This window comes from Apodemus sylvaticus, chromosome X (assembly GCF_947179515.1).
Source record: "Apodemus sylvaticus chromosome X, mApoSyl1.1, whole genome shotgun sequence".
In the NCBI taxonomy this organism is placed as follows: Eukaryota; Metazoa; Chordata; class Mammalia; order Rodentia; family Muridae; genus Apodemus; species Apodemus sylvaticus.
Window position 1 is genome coordinate 145,689,214 of NC_067495.1, and position 22,151 is coordinate 145,711,364.

Consider the following 22,151-nt stretch of genomic DNA (forward strand, 5'->3'; position numbering starts at 1 on the left):
ATAGGAATACTGCCTTAATCTTTCATATTATTTGTATATTTGCAATGAGACATAGGCATGTGAACTTATTTTAGCTCTGTGCCTGATATAAACACAGAAGACTGGGATAGACAACACTATGTGTAAGCAAAGTTGGACCTAATTGTTGGATGTGACTTAGGTGGAATAAAGACTGATAGACTTGGGGGCTAGGCTGGTATGTAGGTTGTATGTCCTGGTCCAAACCTGAAGCCTTGAGGTAGATTTGGGAGTTACAGAGGGTTCATGGAAGGAATGACCATCAGATGGACTTACCTGGTTAGACCCCCAGATTAAGGAATTACTAACATGGCTGGATGGAGAGGCTGGATGTGGCATGTGAGGGGAGTTTGTAATTTGTGGGAACACAACAGGGTCCTCTTCTATGCCTGTATACTGAGGTTGGCACAAGCAGTAGTGGCCAGACACTGGATGGTCAGGGCACTGGATGTAAGACCATAACTAGATATAGGTATTGGTATAGTTGATGGAGAGAAATATCAAGTAGACTTAGACCTGGCACAAATATACTAGTTGTGGGTATTTTTAATATCTTTTAGTAGAATATTATTTTTGCATATTGACATGAAATTTTTTAAAAAAAAATCTTCAGTTTTTTTTTCCTAAATTTTGCTTATTTTTTGCTCTATCACTGGGTGTTTGTGTTTGTGCACTCATGCATTCACTCACATAAGCATGAGTGCCTGTGCATGCACATGTCTGTGAGAGTCAGGGGAGAGCTTATGGAAGTTGATTCTTTTCTTTTACCATGTGGGTCCTGGGGATCAAGTTCAGCTAATCAGTCTTGTCAATTAGCACATATATCTGCTGAACCATCTCTCTGGTACTCCAATTGGTCTATTAAATTATGTTTATAGAAATTCATTTACTGATAGAACAATAAGAGCAATACAACACTGCTTATTGTATTCCTGAGCATAAAAGTGACAGCAATATTAACAAGAATCATTAACAATCCTAAATATTGTCAGTACAACAACCTGATTTTGAATATAACCTGGATATCTTGCTAAAGCTTTTTTAATCTTTGAACATCTTTTAATGTTTCATTGACTCAATATTATAATTTTTAAAAGAAACAGAATTACTAAGAGAAATAATGTTCCCCATCCTTTACTACAGTGGATTTGAGGACAGATTTACGCCTGCTCTCTTGGACAGCCCAAGGAATGCTTTGTTTATATTATGTACTAAGAACATAAATAAACTCCAAGATGACTTGTTTAATTTAAAGTTAAGTATCTATTTGGATACACATTACAGAGGTGATGACATCGCACGTAGGAATAATCGAGACTCAAGAACCCAAGTGCGGCAGGATTGATGGCTTAGTAATTCAGAGCATTGCCTCTTCTTTCAGAAGACCTATGTTTGATTCCCAGCCTCTACATGATAGCTAACAACTATCTGTATCTCCAGTTCTAAAGTAACTGATCCAGTTCCTTCTTCTGGCCTTTCTGGGTAATGCCCTTGTATTGTTCACATACATGCATGCAGGCAACTCACATACACACAACACACAGAAAACATACACATGCAAAATAAAAGTAAATGAATCTTTAAAAAAAGAAACTTTTTTAAATAGAAAGTATTGTGCAACAGTGACATCTCTAGTTCTTAGACTAGACTGATCCATGCTTTGCGTATCTTTCTCCATTGTAGGCAAATAATATACATAAAGAACATATTGCTTGGCATGGTATTACAGGGCTGTCACTCCACCATTCAAGAGTACCAGACAGGAGCATATGAAAATTGAGGTTATCCTTAGCTACCTAGCAAGGCTATTTCAAGGAACGAACAACAAAATACCCATGATGTAAGAACTAAATTTGAGACCCAGTATGCATTACTGAATAATTTTTGTCCTGTTGGTGCTTTTGTGACATGTGAATAATATAAAAATAAATCATTTTCTCTTTCTCCATATAAGAGGGTACTATAGATGGGTGAATGTCTATGTTTCTAATAACAATATAGTTTTAATCAATATAGTCCTATAATCAATGATAAGCTAAGTCTTAGGAACTTGTGTCTCAGTTTTCCTTTACTGCAGGCTACACATATTGAGAATTTTAGTTGGAATTGTTTTTAGGTATTTGAAACGGCCTTTTTTGCTGTAGTCTGTTATCATCTTAACACTTAACTCTTAACTCATAACTTAACACTTAACTCATGTTTATTTGGATGATATCAGACATTCATTTATTGAGCAGTTACTAATATGCTGACCTTGCTTTCCAATAATCAAAGACTTGTCAAGAAAATAATAAATGCCTACCAAACAAACTAAGAAACAAACAGAAAAGCAGCGACAACAAAACCATAGTAAATTTAATTAAGCCTTATGAGGCCTTGCAAGATAACTTGGTGCATAAAAGTCTTTCTTCATAAGCACATTGACCTGAGTTTGATCCTTAAAATGCATGGTAGAAGGAAAGAGCTGACTTTCCAGGAAAGTTTGTCCTCTGACTACATATGTACAGTATTTTGTCTGGTTCTCTACATCATTTATAAGTGTGCACAAAATCATAATAAATGAATAAATGAAATGTTTTTAAGTGTTAGGAGACTTATGGGAAGAATATGACATGGAGACAACTAATGTAGCCTTCCCTTCTGGGAGTGTTAGGGCAAGTGACCTTGCTGTTGACTTTGTACAAGAGATGTGCAGTGACAGTCTGAGTGGAAGACAGATAAAAATGCCTAAGGAACAATGTGCAGATCATTTGGGTGGTTATGTGATAAGGACAAGGACGGGGCTAGCTGAAAATGAAGGGGATTCACTACTTTTAGGAATAAAACAGTAAGAGGGAAGAGCACAAAAGAGCCTGAGACAACATTGTAGCCAACCTGGTTCTTCAGCATGGGATGACAAGTATATTTTTACACACAGTGGGAGGTACTGAAAGTAAGGAAGCATAGAGTTGTATTGCTAGTCCTGGGTGTCTGAGGTCAGAATAGTTGAGGCTAGGGAGTGTAGTCATGAAGCAAGCTGAAACAGTGCTGTAATTTCAGCAATGGTCTTGTACCTGTAAATGCAGACACTTGAAATACCTTTGTGTTTTTAGACCAAGCGAATTTTCCCCAGTGAATATTTTCATTTGAATTTGTGTTAGAATGACACAGTAGCAATGCAAACTACTATGAGTTTACAAATGCTTTTATATGCTACAGATATCTTTCAAAATTCTAAAATAAGGAATATGTATTTGCTTAGGATTCATGTTGGAAATCTATCATAATAGGCTTGCTGCCAAACTCTAGTGTGCCTCAGGGTCTCTATCGATGGTTTCAGATTTCATAGGGATGAAGGAAATGTTTTGATTTTCACCTTAAAACAAGGCCTATGAATACTTTTTTTTCAGAGCAGAGTCTCACCAAAATGCTTCTAATAAGTGAGTCCAAACAATAAACAATGATATAAATAGTTTATAGTGTTAATCTTTCCCACAGGTCTCTTTATAGTTCATAACATTGCAAGATATTAGAATTTAATCAAATTTAAACAATGAAAAAGCCTTTCTTTGGAGAATGGTATTTAGCTGGAAGTATTGTCCTTACCCTTGGTCTTACCTGTCTACCTATTATGTACTGAAGAAGGTTTACATCTCTTCTTGTTCCTGTTGCTAGCACTCTCTTCTCTTGTTGTTTACAAAGATGTCACATTACAGTACATTGGTATAAATGTTTTGGTCTTTATGATTTTATGATATTTTTGTTTGAATGAAAACATAAGCATCAAATAGCTAAGACACACGTTTGGATTTCATCTGAATTATTCTGCTACAGTGATTAGCTTAAAATGGAAATGTAGTTAATTTCCAATGGTACTCTGAAAATCCATTTTCACATCCATGATGGTAGGGTTATGACAGTTATTTCTGTATCAATTCCCTTACCTGAGATTATCAGAGCTTCAACTAATATTTTTCAAATAAATCAATGAAGGTTTATTGGAAATGCATTCATTGAATAGCAAGGACGATCTAATCACATAATTATGGGATAGATGAGCAAATGGACAGTCAGGCCCTAGAAAATTGTCTGTTAGGGGTCAACTAGTTGTTTCACATTCCAGAGGAAATCTGTTTTGTTCAGTTTGTAGTCTCCACAATACATACTATACATTTTATATTTGAAAGAATATTAATTCTTTCCTACATTCACAATTCTTCTAGCTAAATAATCATAGCCTTTGTACAACAATTCCTATGTTCATTTCTCTGAGCCTCTAAGAATCTGCATTGTGATCTGATCCTGAAGTGCATCATAATCATCTCTGCTGTACACTCCAGAGTGAGATTAAAGAGGGATTAGTGAGCATTTGCCTTCGAAACCTTGATGATGGTAATCACAGACTTCATTAGTGGATGAAGCAAGCCATAAGACAATAGGTCCTTGGTTGAATTTGTGCTAGGAGCTTTTTTTTTTTTTTCCATAATCTAGATTGACCACCCTTTTACACTGGTTTCTTCAAGTGGCTATTTCTAGAACTAGTCTATAAGTTGACAGCATCAAAAACAGAAGAGGCCTTCTTGCTGCTACCTTCCAGTCCTGGATATTGAAAACAGTATGCCTGATAGTTTATTATGCATTTTCTTTTTATTTCATTTCATTTCATTTTATTTTATTTTCTATATTCTTTGTTTACATTCTGAATGTTTTCCCCTTTCCCGGCTCCCCCTTCCCCATCGATCTCATAAGCCCTCTTCCCTCTGCCCATTTCCCAATCACCCCCCTCCCATTTACCTGTTCTGGTGCTCCCCTATAATGCTGGATCAAGTCTTTTCAGAACCAGGGCCCTCTATTTCCCTCTTCTTGGGTATCATTTGATATGCTAATTGTGTCTTGAGAATTCAGAGCTTCTGGACTAATTAATATCCACTTATCAGTGATTGCATTCCATGTGTCTTCTTTTGTGATTGGGTTAACTCACTTAGGATGATATTTTCCAGTTCCAATGATTTGCCTAAGAATTTCATGAATTTATTCTTTTTAATTGCTGAGTAGTATTCCATTGTGTAAATATACCACATTTTCTGTATCTATTCCTCCACTGAGGGGCATCTGGGTTCTTTCTAGCTTCTGGCTATTATAAATAGGGCTGTTATGAACATAATGGAGCATGTGTCCTTATTGCATGCTGGGGAATCCTCTGGGTATATGCCCAGGAGAACTATAGCAGGGTCCTCCAGAAGTGTCATGTCCAGTTTTCTGAGGAACTGCCAGACTGATTTCCAAATTGGTTGTACCATCTTGTAATCCCACCAGCAGTGGAGGAGTGTTCCTCTTTCTTCACATCCTCACCAACACCTGCTGTCTCCTGAGTTTTTAATCTTAGCCATTCTGACTGGTGTGAAGTGAAATCTCAGGGTTGTTTTGATTTGCATTTCTCTAATGATTAATGATGTTGAGCATTTCTTAAGGTGCTTCTCAGCCCTCTGAAGTTCTTCAGGTGAAAATTCTGTTTAGCCCTGTACCCCATTTTTTAATAGTGTTATTTGGTTTTCTGGGTTCTAATTTTTTGAGTTCTTTGTATATATTGGATATTAGCCCTGTGTCAGATTTAGGGTTGGTGAAGATCCTTTCCCAATCTGTTGGTTGCCATTTTGTCCTTTTGACAGTGTCCTTTGCCTTACAGAAACTTTGTAATTTTATGAGGTCCCATTTGTCAATTCTTGATCTTAGAGCATAAGCTATTGGTGTTCTGTTCAGGAACTTTTCCCCTGTGCCCATGTCCTCAAGGCCCTACGGGGTGTACTACTGTCGACCCCAGAGCTCTGGAATAAAAATCTTCTTTTTATTATGCATTTTCAAATAGAATCCTTCAAGAACTGGAGAAATATTTCACCCTTTTTCTATATAATTCTGGTCCTCAGAGATTATCCTTTAGCCAGGAAATATTGATATCTGCTATTATTTAGGACCCAAAGGGATGTTTCTTATCTCTATGACTTCATTTTGGTTGGAATGAGAGTTGACAGGATTGAGATTTAGTTAAGTGAATTGTATCAGTGTTGGCAAATTGTTAAAGAGTGAGAACAAGTGGTATATTAACCTAGGAAATTTTGTATAAATTTCATGAAAAGAATCCAATCCTGGAATTAAGACCTTTGTAGTATAGATTTGCAGATGATAAATGTTAAATGCCTAAGACTCCTTGTCTTACAGATTAAGTCACAAAGACAGCCCAGAATAGAAAACCATTCAAACATTAAACATTAAGGGAAGAATGACATCAGGTTTGGTACTCTGTGATTATTTTTTCTTCTTTTTACCATATTGAGATTCTTAATTTTTCCCACCATGTAATAAGGATACATGCTCTACTATGTTCATAGCAATCCTATTTATAATTGCCAGATGCTGGAAAGAACCCAGGTATCCCTCAACAGAAGAGTAGATGCAAAAAATGTGGTATATCTACACAATGGAGTACTATTCAGCCATTAGAAACAATGAATTCATGAAATTCTTAGGCAAATGGATGGAGCTAGAGAACATCATACTAAGTGAGGTAACCCAGACTCAAAAGGTGAATCATGGTATGCACTCACTAGTAAGTGGATATTAACCTAGAAAACTGGAATACCCAAAACATAATCAACACATCAAATGAGGTACAAGAAGAAAGGAGGTGTGGCCCCTTGTTCTGGAAAGACTCAGTGAAGCAGTATTCGGCAAAACCAGAACAGGGAAGTGGGAAGAGGTGGGTGGGAGGACAGGGGGAGAGAAGGGGGCTTATGGGACTTTTGGGGAGTGGGGGGCTAGAAAGGGGAAATCATTTGAAATGTAAATAAAAATATATCGAATAAAAAATAAAATAAAATAATTTTTTTCTTAGAGTATCCTTTGTTATTTTTATGTAACATAATTTTATATTTTCATAATGAATAAAATAATAGCATGACTGACATTATGTGAACTAAAATAGTATATAAATATATGTGCATGATGAAAAATAGGAGGAATGCATCAAAATGTACTGTTCATGATTGCTATTTATATATGAGGAGGCTATTAACTGTTTTAGTTTTGTTCTCTATATTTTTACATATTTTTTAAGGATTGTATGCATGTGAACTAGGATTTTTCAGTCTTGGCATAACTGATGTTTGGAGCAGAGTAACTAACTCTCTTGTGAGGGACAGTCCTGTGCACCATGGCCTGCCTCTAGACCCTTGATATAATTAACACTTGTTACCCCAATGTTATGACAAGCAAGAATGTCTTTAAGCACTGCCAAGTGTCATTAGCATGGAGGTTTAGGATAAATTTAGCTCCCACTAAAAAACACTTAAACGAACTGGGTAAGAGAGGATGGGGGAGGGAATGTGGAGCCAGGATCAGGTGCAGGGAGAGATAGGAGAGAAGCCTGAGGGCCAAGAGAATGAATGGAAATCTGCAGCTACCAGTGGTGGGGGTGGGGTGGGGATAGGGAAAGGCAGAATCTCTAGAAAGTCCCAGAGACCTAGGATAGGGGAGAATCCCAAGAGTCTTAATCATCTCTCTGCTGTGCAGTCCAGTGTGGGTGGATGGGTGACCTTCACTGAGATGCCTAAGAGTTGGGATATGGAACCTGAAGAAGTCACCTCCTGTAGCCATGCAGGACCAACAACAGAAGGATAAGGAAACCAACCCATCCACAAAACATTCAATCCCAAATTTGTGCTGTCTAAAAGAAATGCAGGAATGGAGCAGGGACCAAAGTAAAAGCCAACCAATAACCAGCCCAACTTGAAACCCATCCTGTGGGCAAACACCTGTCTATCAAACTATTGATGATACTCTTGTGCTTGCAGACAGGAGCCTAGCATAATTGTCCTCTAAGAGGATCTACCCAGCAGCAGTTTGAAACAGATTGGATACCCATAGCCAAATATTAGACAGAGGTTATGACACTTATGAAAGAGTTGAGGACAGGATTGTAGGCCATGAAAGTGATGGGAATCCCACAGGAAGACCAACAGAGTCAACTAATCTGGACCCCTGAAGTTCTCAGAGATTGAGCCACTAATCAAAGAACACACAGAGGCTCGACTGACAGTTCAGTCCACATGACTGCCCTATCTGGCCTTAGTGGGAGAGGATGCACCCAATCTGGCAGAGACTTGATGTGTCAGGAGAAGGTGGTGGAGGAGTGACTATATGAGGGAGGAATGTGAGGGGGAGTAGCATTTGGGATGTAAATAAATAAATACAAGCAAAAACACTTACATACATTAAACCAGCACTTCTTGTGTGTGTGCAACAGTGACACATATGTGTATATATCTCTATGGGTATCCATGTTTATGTGGATGCATGTCTGTAAGAGTGTATAAGCATGTGGAGTCTAGAGGGCAACCTTAGGTGTTGTTCTTCAGCTGCTGTTCACCGAGCTCAAACTGTCCTGGGAATTGCTAAGTAGGCTAGGTGGGCTAGCTGGTGAGCTCAGGGATACTTCTGACTCCTTCCTACTTCTGTGAGTGCACATGTGGACTTTGGAATCTGAGCTTATCTCCTTTCATGGGGGTTACTGAAATTTCTCTGGTAATAAATTATTGATAGGACATAAATACTCTCCATATTAGAAAAACCAAAGACATAAAAAAATTTCTTCTATATTCTGACACACACTTATTATGTGTTTGATAATGAAAAATTAGCATCTTGTTAATTAGTTTTAGGCACAAAGCCCCTTTTCCTATACTATAAACTCTCTTTTGGATTTTTAAAACAAAGGAGATCAGATAACAGTGGAGGTGCTCCCTGCCTGTAATTTTTGGAATTGTGACTCTGAGTTTTGTTTTAGAGACTCACTATACAACAGAGGTACCATCAAGAAGGCTTCTTCCTTTCTGCAATACCTCTGTGTAATAAAGGGTTAAGTTAGCACAAAAGTGCTAGTCTTCCATCAGCTCCAGGGAGACAACCTCTAGGCCCATGGAATATTTTGTCTGATAAGAGTATCTTTGTATACCTGAGACCTTGGGCCACTGCAGCTAGTTTATGCTAACAATGTGGGCTATGGTAGAGGCCTTAAGTCACTCATTATCTCTGACCATTGAAGCACTTGGAGACTGAGTAACTAAGGTCAGACGTGAGTATGTCACACCTACTGACTGGCTCCCAACAAAAGCTAAGGACTGAAAGCTGGGAGAGCTTTCCTGCTTGTCCCTCATGAGCAGCCAGTTACTTTAGAGGCCAGAGGGATGATGGAGTCCAAGGACATGAGTAGCAACAAGTTTTCCTGCAGACAGAGGATTCAGGCCTCAGGAGATCCGTGGACAGAATCTTCTACCCTTGGAGTCCTACCTGTGGCTACATTTGGCAGGGTGTCTTTTGCAAGGTAAGCAGAATAGAGATGTAACTTCTAATGGCCTTTGCTTTTCTGTGTGTTTTGAGCAATATTCTTGGGCCACTTGCTATGCTTTTTGGCATGTTCATTTTACTGTGCTGTTTTTCAGTTGAATAAATTAGTTCAGTATTATGAAGTGAATCTTAGCTTCAGAGTACATATGCCTTTGTGGGAAAGAAAAATTCCAATCTGGGAAAATGCAAGGAGAACCTATATGGTGTCTGAATTTTCTGTATCACGGGTTCTTTATAACAACTTTTTGTCTATGTATGTAGACATGGGACCATATTTTACTTGCTGATTCTGAATGACAACTATACCTAAATCAGTCAAGGTTTTAGCTTCACTTAGATTCTTTGTTGCCAGGGAGAGAAAATAAACAAAGCCACAGGGAAAAAAATAAGATCCCAATAATTGCATTCTGGAGGTCAGACAGGGAATCATACCTCATACCTACAGTGGGTGGGAATTTAAGCTTCTCCTAAATGCATCAGAACACATTTTCTGAGGATAAATGGAGGATTTTTTTCAATAATGTAACCTCTTGTGTCTGTGTGTGTGTGTCTGTGTCTGTGTGTGTGTGTGTGCGCGCGCACGTGCATGTGTGTGTGTGATTATTTTAAAAATTGAACCATAATATAAAATGAAATGTACAGAGCTTAGGTGATAAGTCCAATTAGTATGTATAATTGCATCCTTCCAGGTAATCATCTTTCAAAACAAATATTGAACAATTTTGTTCAAGTTATATAATACTATTCATAACTGCAATTAAAATTATTCTAGTAGCCAAGCTAGAAAAAATATCAAGAAACACATGAAATCAACTTAAATATTATGTTTTAACCTAGTGCTCTTTTCATTATCATTTCAACATGCGACCTAGACGTTATAAGAATTTTCATTTTCTTGAAAAGCGATAATTCTTTTAAAAATTGCATATTTATAATTTATCTGAATGCAAATGTTAATGCTTGCAAATCTTTAGCAATATAGAACACAGTATTGTCTTTGGCTATCTCTGAAAAGAGTAGGAAAAATATGAACTCTATGAATGTGGTAAACATGTATTCAAACAAAATACTTTCTTTGGGTTCTTTCTAGCTTCACTGAATTCTCACAGTTAGCAGAAGGCAGCTCCTTCCTGGTTGTCTGAAGATAGGAACTACAAACTGACCCTCATTTTTTTCCTTCCAAACTGTTATTTGTCTGCCCTCAGCAACCTTATAACATCATGCCTGAAGTATGCATTGCTATAGCTGGAAAGTTATTTCAGTTGCTAAAGTCCTTGCCATCAAGCAAAAGGATGTGTGTATTCTGGGCACTGTTGCTTATATATAAGCTCAGAACTGAAGGTGGGAGACAAGCAGGTCTTACCTAGCTAGTCACCCAACCCAGTCAATTTGGCGAGCTCCAGGTTAAGTAAGAAATTATATCAAAATAAGATGAAGAGAAAGAATAGAAGAACACCAATATCAACATCTGCCCTATACATGCATACAAGCAAGCTACCTATAGACAAATGTATATGCAGATATACATACCAATACATATCCATAAAATACACAGTCACAAAATTATCTCTCACTGGTAAGTATGGGACACTATGGGTATTCCCACAAGAAAGACAATAACATTCACAAAGCTCTGTAATAGCCTAGAACACATAGTGGAAGAATGTCTTTCTACATATCATTTGATGGAATTATACCATAGTCCTCAGGATACAATAAGTTTTTAAAGATGAGATCTATTCTGCAACCATACTTAGAAACTCACAAGGCAAAGAAGTAATGAGAAAGAACAGAAAATATTGATGATAATATGAATTAGGGGAAATGGGGAAAGGGATTTTGGTGGGGGTTGACCAGGAAGGGGGCAGTGAGTCGGTTATAAAGTGAATAAGTAAAAGAATAATTAATTAATTAATTAATTAATTAATAACATGGATTAGTAGTCACATTGAGTGAACGGTTCTGGCTCTCTGAGTCTTCTCTCCCTCCCTCACTGTGATATTTTGTATATGTTCAGCCCAGGGAATGAAACTATTAGAAGGTATGGCCATGCTGGGGTTGGTATGGCCTTGTTGGAGTAGGTGAGTTACTGTGGGTGCAGGTTATAAAACCTCACTGTAGCTGTCTGGAAGCCAGTTCTTTCCTAGCAGCCTCCAGATGAAGATGTAGAACTCTCAGCTCCTCCTACACCATGCCTGCCTGGACACTGCAATGTTCTCACGTTATTGATAATGAACTGAACCTCTGAACCTGTAAGCAAGCCCCAATTAAATGTTGTACTTATAAGAGTTGCCTTGGTCATAGTATCTGTTCACAGCAGTAAAATCCTAACTAAGACACTCCCCAAACCTAATACATATTTACTGCAGTTGACAAACATTATACAAAATCTTTAAAGTTTTGCAATGATTGCTTCATTCACTCATCTAACCAATATTTTAAGACATATATCATGTTCCAGCTATTAGACTAGTTGCTGACAGTATAGCAGCAAATGAGTTAGTCATTGCCCATATCACTCTAAAACTTGATGTCTTTTTCATAAGGGGTTTTATTATTGTAAGGCCAACTTGAGAAAGTGCGTTTGGGAAAAAGAATGAAACATTAAAATAACATTTTCCTATGCTTGCAGGGAAAGTAGACTGGAGGTTGGTAGAGGATTAGGATGAACATTACTCTATATGCTTTATTGCTGCTGAAAATGGTCTAAATTTATCATTATATATTTGGAATTACTAATTAAAATTATTAATATTCAGAATACTTTGTATATTTAAATGAGACCCATGTCAGTTATTCTATCGTAACTATAGTGGGAGACATGTAGACACTTTGGTTTAATGTGCATATGATATGTTATACCAGGCACACTTCACATTTTAAGATCAGGCAACCTGAGTATCAGACTTGCCTATCCTAACCTCACTAAGTGTTTTGATAATGCTGTTGAGACTTTAGAGGATTTTCTTCTTCACCCTCTTCCTGGTGCTGCTTCTCTTCTATTTTTTCTCAATACAAGGTCTTGCTACATTGTTGGGGTTTGTCCCAAGCTCCTGAGTGCTGAGATCTCAAGCATGTACAACTGCATGCACATCAGCATTAGGTTTGGAACAGAAGAGATGATTAACAATCTGTTTTACCCAAAGCATCCCATAAGTTAACATGTACTGACCAGTGACTATTGACTATTCAGTAGAAGTATCTCTGGCCTGTAATGATGCCTGATCTCTCTCTGCCATCATTTGCTTGTGATCTTGGCTAATCACTTATGTCCTCTAGACCCATCACTCTCATGCTATAAAATATTGAGTTTGACTCCATGACCTGAGATTTCTTCACACTTCTAACTCTGTGATCCTTTGACTCCCACACTCTTGGCCCCTGACACCCACACTTTATGTAAATTTTTCAGTAGCCTACAGTTTGGGAAATAAGAGGTCAAAACAATTGAAAACAGAGTACATTGTCAATAGAGCTGCACTTGTTGGTACAAAAGATATGCAAAGGCAGTGAGAGGATTAAGGTCTCTGTTGGAATTCCTTGCTCCTTTCTCTGTCTTTCATCATTTACCATCTAAGTACTTGATCATCACTGTGTTTGACAAAGAGGAAAAATTAACATACATTTATCTACATTTAAAAGATACATTTGCGTTTTAGCCTAAAATGTTTCTGGGGTCAATTCCAATATAGAAACTTTTCTCAAATTTTTGCTATATATCATCTTATTCTCTGTTTGAGCACTAGACATTGGTTTGTCAAGATTTGGGCTGTTTTACAATAGTTACTGATTAAGCCCACAGCCCTAGGGCAAAGAGCAGTGAGTGAGGAAAGCCAAAAGTCAATTACTATAGGTTGGCCAGTCCATTTTATTTATCCTGTGAGCTATCCAAATCACTAAGAGAAATATTTCTGCATAGGTAATGATCTGAATTTTCTGTCCTAGAATATTCATTCAGTTTTTATTCATCAAGTTATGCACATATGAGCAATCCTGTAATTTATGGGTGCATGCTATTAGGTTTTGTTTAAGTGAGTGCCTTGCAAGAGGAACCCGTTCTTTGTTCACGAATAAACCACACGAGGTGAATTTTCCTACAACTAATTTCAAATGGAGAGTTTTCAGGGTGTAATTTAGATGTAGTTGTAGTGGGTTTTGACCATAGCAAGTGTAGTTGTGTGGGTAGGAACTGACACAGGTGCATACTTGTAAATGACTGGAAGCCATAAAGCAGAGGGAGATCCAGTGGTAGAGTTCCAGCTCAGTTTCACATCTCTAGCCTCAAGCATTGGATACTGCTCATTTTTCAAAGAGCAAACATTTGTTTTACAGAAGAAATTCTGATTTGATTAAGATAATGCTTCCAGACCTAATAGTCCTTTAGCAAATCATGCCTACATCATGATTGAAAATAAACTGCATGTTATCTAAGCATTAAAAAGCCACATGATTTGGAACTATTCTACAGAAGTAACATTTAGTGTAATTACAGTACATTTAGATTAATTATAGCCTTGGTTCCAGGCGCCACCATACTTAAGGTTGTATCAGCATTTTCCTTATTAACCCTGTGTGGACAAGGTGATTTTCTGGTGGTCCATTTTTATTTCCTCAGAAAATAATTGAGTTTCACATAGGTTTAATTCAGAATACAGTTAGCTTTTTTACACTTAAGGAAAACTCTAAAAGACTTCATTTCAGAGGGAACATCCTCTTGAATATTTCTGTTTATGTGTAGAATTTCAAAAATAGATAGATTAATTTATATAAATGGAAATACTCATGATGCTAAGTCAGAGGGTTGACTTGCTAGAAATAGTTTGTGTTTACCTTAAAGTGTCTTTACAACATTGATCATAACGTCAAAAGTGGGTGACACTAAACTCCCATGTCCAGAACTTTACCCATCCAACTTGAGCTTGCTTCTGTTTACAGTGGGTCTCTATGTAGCCATCTTAATTTAATACTGTCATGGGACTTAAACAGTAACAGTTTCATCTTCCATTTTTAAGAATGGCCTTGGGAATTCATAGCTTGTTCCATCTAAATATCTTCATCCTTAGATTTTTGAGCTCTTGATAGTGATGATGATTTAATTCATTTATCCGTGATTTTGACAACTGTACACATCATTATTTAGTGGTGGGAGATCTGTGCACAGAGACATTAACTAACTTTACCAAAATGCAGAGCTTGTAAAACACAAAGAAGGTATTTAAACTCAGAAGGACCTGACTAGGGAGCTGCTTATTGTTTGCAAGCATCCTGTGTCCGTTGAGGTATAAAAGGGACCAATTGAACATTTTTTAAAAACGTAACAAAACAAAACAACAATCTTTGTTAAATGAATGGAATACTCCGAGCACAAGCAGTTGCTTTTCCAAGACCTTATTTCTTTGATTTTTCTGTTCTCCCTGTATTTGCTTCATTTAGGTTATATTTTACTTTTGTTTCGTAGACTTCCGCAGGCAAGTGGTTCTGATGAGGAACAAATGATATCATAAATTCAGACTTAAATCAATGAGATAGGCGCTCTAACAGGGAGATGAAGAAGCAAGGGTGGAGGATACTAAGTGTTTTCCCTGCTTAGCATGCTGAACCTTTGAAGTCAGAATCCAGCTTCTTGGATGTTGTTCCACAGAGGGGTAGTACTCACATACAGACCTATCTATAGAGCTGCTCTATCACTAAGCTTGGTTCCCAGGACCACCTTCTTCTTTACAAGGAGATGAATATTGAGAAGAAACAGAAAACATGTATGTTTTCATGGTAGTTTCTAAATGTGTTAGAGACAATTTTAAAACTTTCAAATAAAATGACATTTTGGTAATTACATTGAAATGTAAAAGTTGCAACCTGGAATTCATGCAAATATTTCTCCCCTCATTCTCAGAGAGATTGGAATCAGCTCATTAGGTTTAGTCAACTAAAGGAAACAGATTTGCTTATGCCAAATGCATTAATTTAGTGAAAGGGCAAAAAATAGCAATGAACACCATTCAGCTTTCTGATGACTGAGTATGACTATTTTCTGAAGTGCTGACTTCACTGAATGAAAACATTAACCAATACCCAGCATCTGATACAGTGGTTAAGAAGCAGGGGCAAACCTCTTAGATGCTCTATGAAAACTTACGGAGACTGAAGCTGCAAGAAAAGAGGCTATGTGTGGCTGCGCCAGGTCCTCTGCTTACAACTGGAGTTCTCAGCTTAGTATTTTTATGGGACCCCTGAGTGTATGAATGATTGGATTTCTGATTGTTGTGTCTACACTTCAGCTCATTTTCCTTCTGTTAGATTGCCTGCTTCATTTTCTATATGATGATTTTGGTTTTATCTTATTATATTTTATTTTGTCATGTTTGCTTTTTATCTCTCAAAATCCTGTTTTATTTTTCTAATGAGAGACAGAAAAGAAGTGGATGTAGATAGAAAAGGAGATTCGGAGCAACTGGAAGGAGTGGAAGAATGCTCTCTTTCATTCTCAGCTCTCTACAATGAGCAAAAATGAACATTTAAACAGGCACAGAATCTGTAACAGTGCAGTTCTGTTCTATACTGGAGACCGGGGCAAAACAAACAAACAAACAAACAAAACAACACAACAAACAAACAAACAAAAAACCCTCAAAGCCAACCCTGCCAAATACCTTAATTTTGATTTTTAAAATATTCTATTCTCTTGATTGGATTTGTATGTGTACCTCTATATGCATATTTGTGAGTGTGTACATGAGTGTATATGTGTGTTTGTGTGTGTATGTGTGTGTGAGAGAGACATAGACAGAGAAAGACAGAGACAGAAAAACAGTGAGAAAGCCCACTGTCTCTCAAAATCCAGCTCTGCTGTAATTTTTTTTTTTTTTTTGGAGCAGCCTCTCTTTTCCAAAGGGCATCACTCTGTTGGAATACAGCACATATCTTTCTCTTGTTCTTTGTACATTCAATGTTCATGAAAGGTTATTTGGGGGACACAAATGTAACTTCTACTTGTTTAACACAACAGCAAAATGAATGAACAAGCTAAATGAGCAAATGAGAATAAGAATAACTGTAAGATTTTAAACTCATTAATAGATTAGCATTCCTAAATAAAACCTTCAATTGGTCCATCTTGACCTTCCATTGAACTGAAAATCCAATGGAGAAGACCTAACTGGTTCTAGAACATTTTTCATTACAATCACCAACCAGAGAATGTCCTTTGCTCAAAGTATGTTGGTGAAACCCACTCTACAATTTGCTGAATAACCATGTAAAGATAAAGCCCGCTTCTAAAAACTTCTTCCCAAGCATTGTTTTCACTCCTTTGCTTATAGAAACTAGAAGATTTTCCTGCAACCTTCCTAAGTCTTACAACAGTGATGATATTTTGCAGTCAATGTGCACTAAGTAGTTTCCTGCAGGGGTGTGGTCCTTTTTCAGCTAAAGCAATACCTCTTGACCTTGTGGGCTGCTCAAGAGCCATTTTAATATGTCTATATTCCACTTTCCCTCTGATGAACCAGAATCTCTAGGGTGTAACTTCCTTCTTACCTTTGTTCCAAATAGACATATGAAATACCCCAGAACCCTTGCAAACCTAGGTTGCATGCACCAGCTTACTGTTGGTAGTGAAGCTATTTAAGGAAGTATTTTATATTGTTTTTGAGAGCCATATTCTATTTCTATTTATGATTATGATGATGACAGAGTTATAAGTTGCTCTTAACTAAAATGGAGCATTCTAGGATAAAAACTTTTAATCCTTTAACTAGAGAAAATTAAACCTAAACACAACCAATTAAGGCATGTTATATAATAATATCCACAACCACTTCAAATTTTAGAAACAAATAAATAGTGTAATGGTTGCCTGCATGTAAAAAATTTAGGATTTGTGTTCAGTTTCTTTGAATTTTAATCTTACCTGTAAGACACTGGGGGATGATTATACCAAACTAGAGATAAATGTTAATGGATATGGTTAGGTGTACACTTCTTATTAGTGTCACTCACTTTAGTAATCTAATAAAACATAAGTAACAGTGAATACCTCCCTCTCTCATGTCAAATGATCACTCTGATTTATTTTTTAACTAACTTTGCTAACTTTCAGGTTGCCATAGCAGGTGGACACAGGCTGTGCTATCTTAGAACTGGATATTGATGTAGTATTAAGAACCCAAGGCTGACTGGTGGCAAAGAGTTATTCTGAAAGAGAATATCTATCCTTACAAAGAATAAAGACATTGTAGCTCAGTCTGGTTAAGTATATCAGAAAAACAGAACCTATGACACCTCTAACTTCTCCTTGTCCAAGGGATAGACCTCAACCTTCTATAGATCCTTAAAACACAAGTTGTCCTCATGCCTCATTTCTGTCTCCTAGCTGATCAAAAAAAGGGATCAATATAACCATATTTCCTTCATTGGCCCAGGCCCATTGACAAACAAGACCACAGACATAATGGTCTATTAAAGACCAAACAAATCTGAAAATAATTGCATCATGTTGTTGTTAAATCATCCTTATCTCCAAGAATTATAATGGTCATCCTTCCTCCTCCTGTCTTTCTCATTTCTCTTCTTTCAACAATAATACAGCCATATTGGCATGGAGTTCGATTAGATAGTATAATCTGAGCTAGAGCTTTTGGCAGTCTTCCTTCTTTAGCCTTGTAGGTAATAGGCTGAAAACAATACACAATCACCACATGTGCCCCCCTCCATCCCTTGCAAAATATAGGCAGAAAGCTCAGTGTTAAACTGACAAACCAGTTGTGAAGTTGGGGCTGATTTTCATGAGGCTTATGTTCTTGATGTTTGGGAAGCTATGACAAAATTAATAAAGACGCAATCCATCTTCATATCGCAAGAAGTGGTTTCTAGAAAATAAAACAGGATAGCAAGACAGGATTAAGGAAGTAGAAATAAAAATAAAGGTTCCATTAGCCTGGGAGGTCTGAGATAATTCTATTTTACCTGAGATATGAATAATGAGAAATGTTTGGCCAAGTGTGGATCTCAGGGAGAGATTTCAAGAAGATAGTGGAATAATTACAATAGGTTTTAAGGCATGGATTCATGTGACTTGTTGAAGGAATAAAAAGATCCCTTTAAAGAAGGTAATGCTATAGAAGATGAGGTTATGGACATAGACAAGGACTATATTCCTGGGTACTTCAAAGACCCAGAGAAGATATTGAATTCCAATTTACCTGAATATGGTGCTTTGGGGAGAGTTTGCAAAGGGGGGGGGATGCATGACCTGATACACATTTTCTAATGAATTTGCTACTATGTAGAGAACTAGCTATAGAGAAGCAGAAGTCAAAAGAGGGTGCTGAATGTAGAAGGGGAAAATAAATGGAGCTCCTGATAGGTTAAAAGTGAATTCGGTGTCACTAATATACTCTGTGACCACCCTGTGTGTGTTTTGTGTGTATTTGTGTGTATGTGTGTGTGTGTGTGTGTGTGTGTGCATGTGCGTGTTTGTTTGTGTGTGTTATAGAACTGATTAAAATGGGAGCTAACTATGGCTTCCTAGGTTTTGCTGTCATTTGTTATATTTTATTTGTTGATAACTGCAGTGTCTCTTGAAATGGCTATTGTAAAACAAAAAACTCATATTTGCTAAGAAAGTTCTGTCTTAAATGAGACAACAGTAAAATGATATCAAATAAAACAATCAGCAACACTCCAGTGCTTTCTGCTTATTCTCCATTCCATGTACTCCTTTGTAAGATGTATAACATTTCTGGACTCAATTTTAGAGCATGATCGAATCTGAAATCTTCTTATGGTAGACAGAATCCTGTGTCATATTCCCCTGATTATTCTAGTGTCTGTGGTTCCATCTTACAACTACATGTGTATTCTGCATGTTTTCTCAAAGGAGGTAAAGAAATATAGATAAATGACCTATAGAATTTTACCTACCTGTTTTAATTACAATCACAGTGGTAGGATATATAAAGTTAAATAAAATACTGACCTTCCTATACATTAGGAAGACTCAGTGAAACAGTATTCTGCAAAACCAGAACGGGGAAGTGGGAAGGGGTGGGTGGGAGGACAGGGGAAGAGAAGGGGGCTTACGGGACTTTCGGGGAGTGGGGGGGCTAGAAAAGAGGAAATCATTTGAAATGTAAATAAATTATATCGAATAAAAAAAAACAAAAGGAATGAGTCCTTGATATACCCCACATGGAAGAATATAATAAAAAACAAAGCATTCTGTTAATGATTTTCCCTCACTGTGAAAAGATTTGACAAACCCATGGAGACATTCACCTGTCTTGCAGTATCATAATATTTTCAACTCTCCATGATTATTGAATCTAGTCCTAGATAAACGCACATTTCTCTTGTGTCTGAGATACTTAGGATGACAAATGTACCATCATTAGACTATATTTGGTAACTAATAAAGAAATTATTAACAAAAGGAAGTCCAAATTGTCTATGCAATTAGAGAGGAGCTGTCTAATTTCTGTGATGCAATTGAAGCAATGAACTGTCTACAGAAAAAGATATTTTCTTCCAAAGAATTTGGCTGTTTCTACTTCATTAGAGAAAAAAGCATCAGCATTATCTGGCACTCCATTTTGGGGGCATCTTGACATGGCCCCATATGCCCCTTCTTTTACTCTTATGTAATTTGACACCTTTCTCTTTATTGATCTTTTATTGTTTTCGGAGGTCTATCCCTTTCCTTTTGTCCTTCTGATGGACAGGAAGGGAGCTCCCTTACTTTCCACATTGCCAGAGGCTCAGTTATCTTCAATGCATAGTTAAAAAGCAATCTCTTCTGAACAGTCATGTTGGACTTCTTCATTCTGCATCTATACTTCTCTATGTGTTTCCTCTAGATTATATTATGCTCACTTTCTATGGCTGTTTCTCATATCTCTGTGTTAACTATTTTCCATGGACCTTAGTGTATTTTGCACAAGGATGTTCACTAGAGATTTGTGGAATGCTTAAATAGAGTAAGGCTCATATCATGATCCCTTTTATCATTCTCTTGCTTTAAATAGAAGAGATTCCTCTTGAATATGCTCTTTGCAGTTGTTTAAAGAAACTTAACTATAATACACAGAAATGAAATTGAGACAAGAACATAATTCTTTATCCATTCATCCATTGAGGGACATCTGGGTTCTTTCCAGCTTCTGGCTATTATAAATAGGCTGCTATGAACATATGGGAGCATGTGTCCTTATTGCATGCCAGGGAATCCTCTGGGTATATGCCCAGGAGTGGTATAGCAGGGTCCAGTGCCATCTCTTGCCCCCAGACACACTGCACCTATATACTACACAGATATACATGCAGGCAAAAACACCTAGACACATAAAATCAAAGCAAATAAGCCTTTAAACATTTTTAATTTAAATATGAACTTCACCTATCTACCCTTATTTTCAACAATAATTTATTGCACAGCGATTATGCATCTCATTCAAAGTGTAAGATCATTAGGTAAAAGCAATTTATATATATATATATATATATATATATATATATATATATATATATATATATAGCTATGATGTAATTATATGTAAACCTGCATGTATGTCCATAATTTTTTTAGTAATTTTCTTTACCAGAGTTTCAGACACTGTGGCAAATAGTTTATATGCATTATTTCATATAATGCTTGTTTTCAGTAGATTAAGATTGCTCCCATCTTGAGGCCCCTGGTCCTGGAAAGGCTCGGTGCAGCAGTATAGGGGAGTACCAGGACAGGGAAATGGGAAAGGATGAATGGGGGAACAGGGGGAGGGAAGAGGGCTTATGGGACTTTCAGGGAGGGGGGATCCAGGAAAGGGGAAATCATTTGAAATGTAAATAAAGAATATATAGAAGAAAAAAAGATTTCTCTCATCTTACATGTACGAAAATCAACCATCAAAAGCACCACTATTTTGCCTAAGTTTACTTTCTTCTAAGCAGTATAGCCAGTGCTCAAATCCAAATGTGGCTAACTTCTATACAACTATCCACTGGAAATGTCCTTAGTTTAACCATATGTCAATTTCTTCCACGAATTATAGATTTTGAGTAACATAGCTTAAAAATAATAAAAGCATGAAATGGTTGCTACATATCAAAAATGGTTGGTTAAGAATACCAAATAACTACACAGCAATTAAAAACAATGAATTCATGAAATTCTTAGGCAAATGGTTGGAACTGGAAAATATCATCCTAAGTGAGGTAACCCAATCACAAAAGAACACACATCGTATACACTCACTGATAAGCGGATATTAGCCCAGAAGCTTTGAATACCCAAGACACAACTCACATATCAAATGATTCCCAAGAAGAAGGGAGGAGAGGGCACTGGTCCTGGAAAGGCTTGATGCAGCCTTGTAGGGGATTACCAGGTCAGAGAAGTGGGAGGGAATGGGTGGAGGGAAGAGGGGTTATGGGACTTATGGGGATGGGGGGACCGGGAAAGGGAAAATCATTTGGAATATAAACAAAGAATATAGGAAAAAAGAATACCAAATAACTTTATTCTATGATATACATGATATTGTGATTCTGAATGAGAGTAGCATCACCTCTCAGACATTTGCTTCTACTTGATACTGGTTGTTTACTTGAGTCTGAGCAAAGAAATGCAGATCTGCAGTAAAGAAGTTACTTTAGGGCAGATATACTGGTAGCTAGGCAGGAACTTCACAACTTAGAATGAGTTTAAACAGCTCATGAGCTACGGTTGAAGGCTGCAATGCCCCAGTCTTTAATGAATATTC

The 22,151-nt window shown here is 37.1% G+C and overlaps 1 protein-coding gene across 1 annotated transcript in view; it reads left to right on the plus strand.

Moving 5' to 3' along the window:
• Nucleotides 1-9,239: 9,239 nt before the first annotated feature.
• Aff2 (ALF transcription elongation factor 2) overlaps nucleotides 9,240-22,151 on the plus strand; it is a 495,719-nt gene continuing 482,807 nt past the window's right edge. Inside the window, exon 1 of the mRNA XM_052170362.1 lies at nucleotides 9,240-9,373. Within this exon, the coding sequence (XP_052026322.1) occupies nucleotides 9,240-9,373 (134 nt within the window). The remainder of the gene's footprint in view (nucleotides 9,374-22,151) is intronic.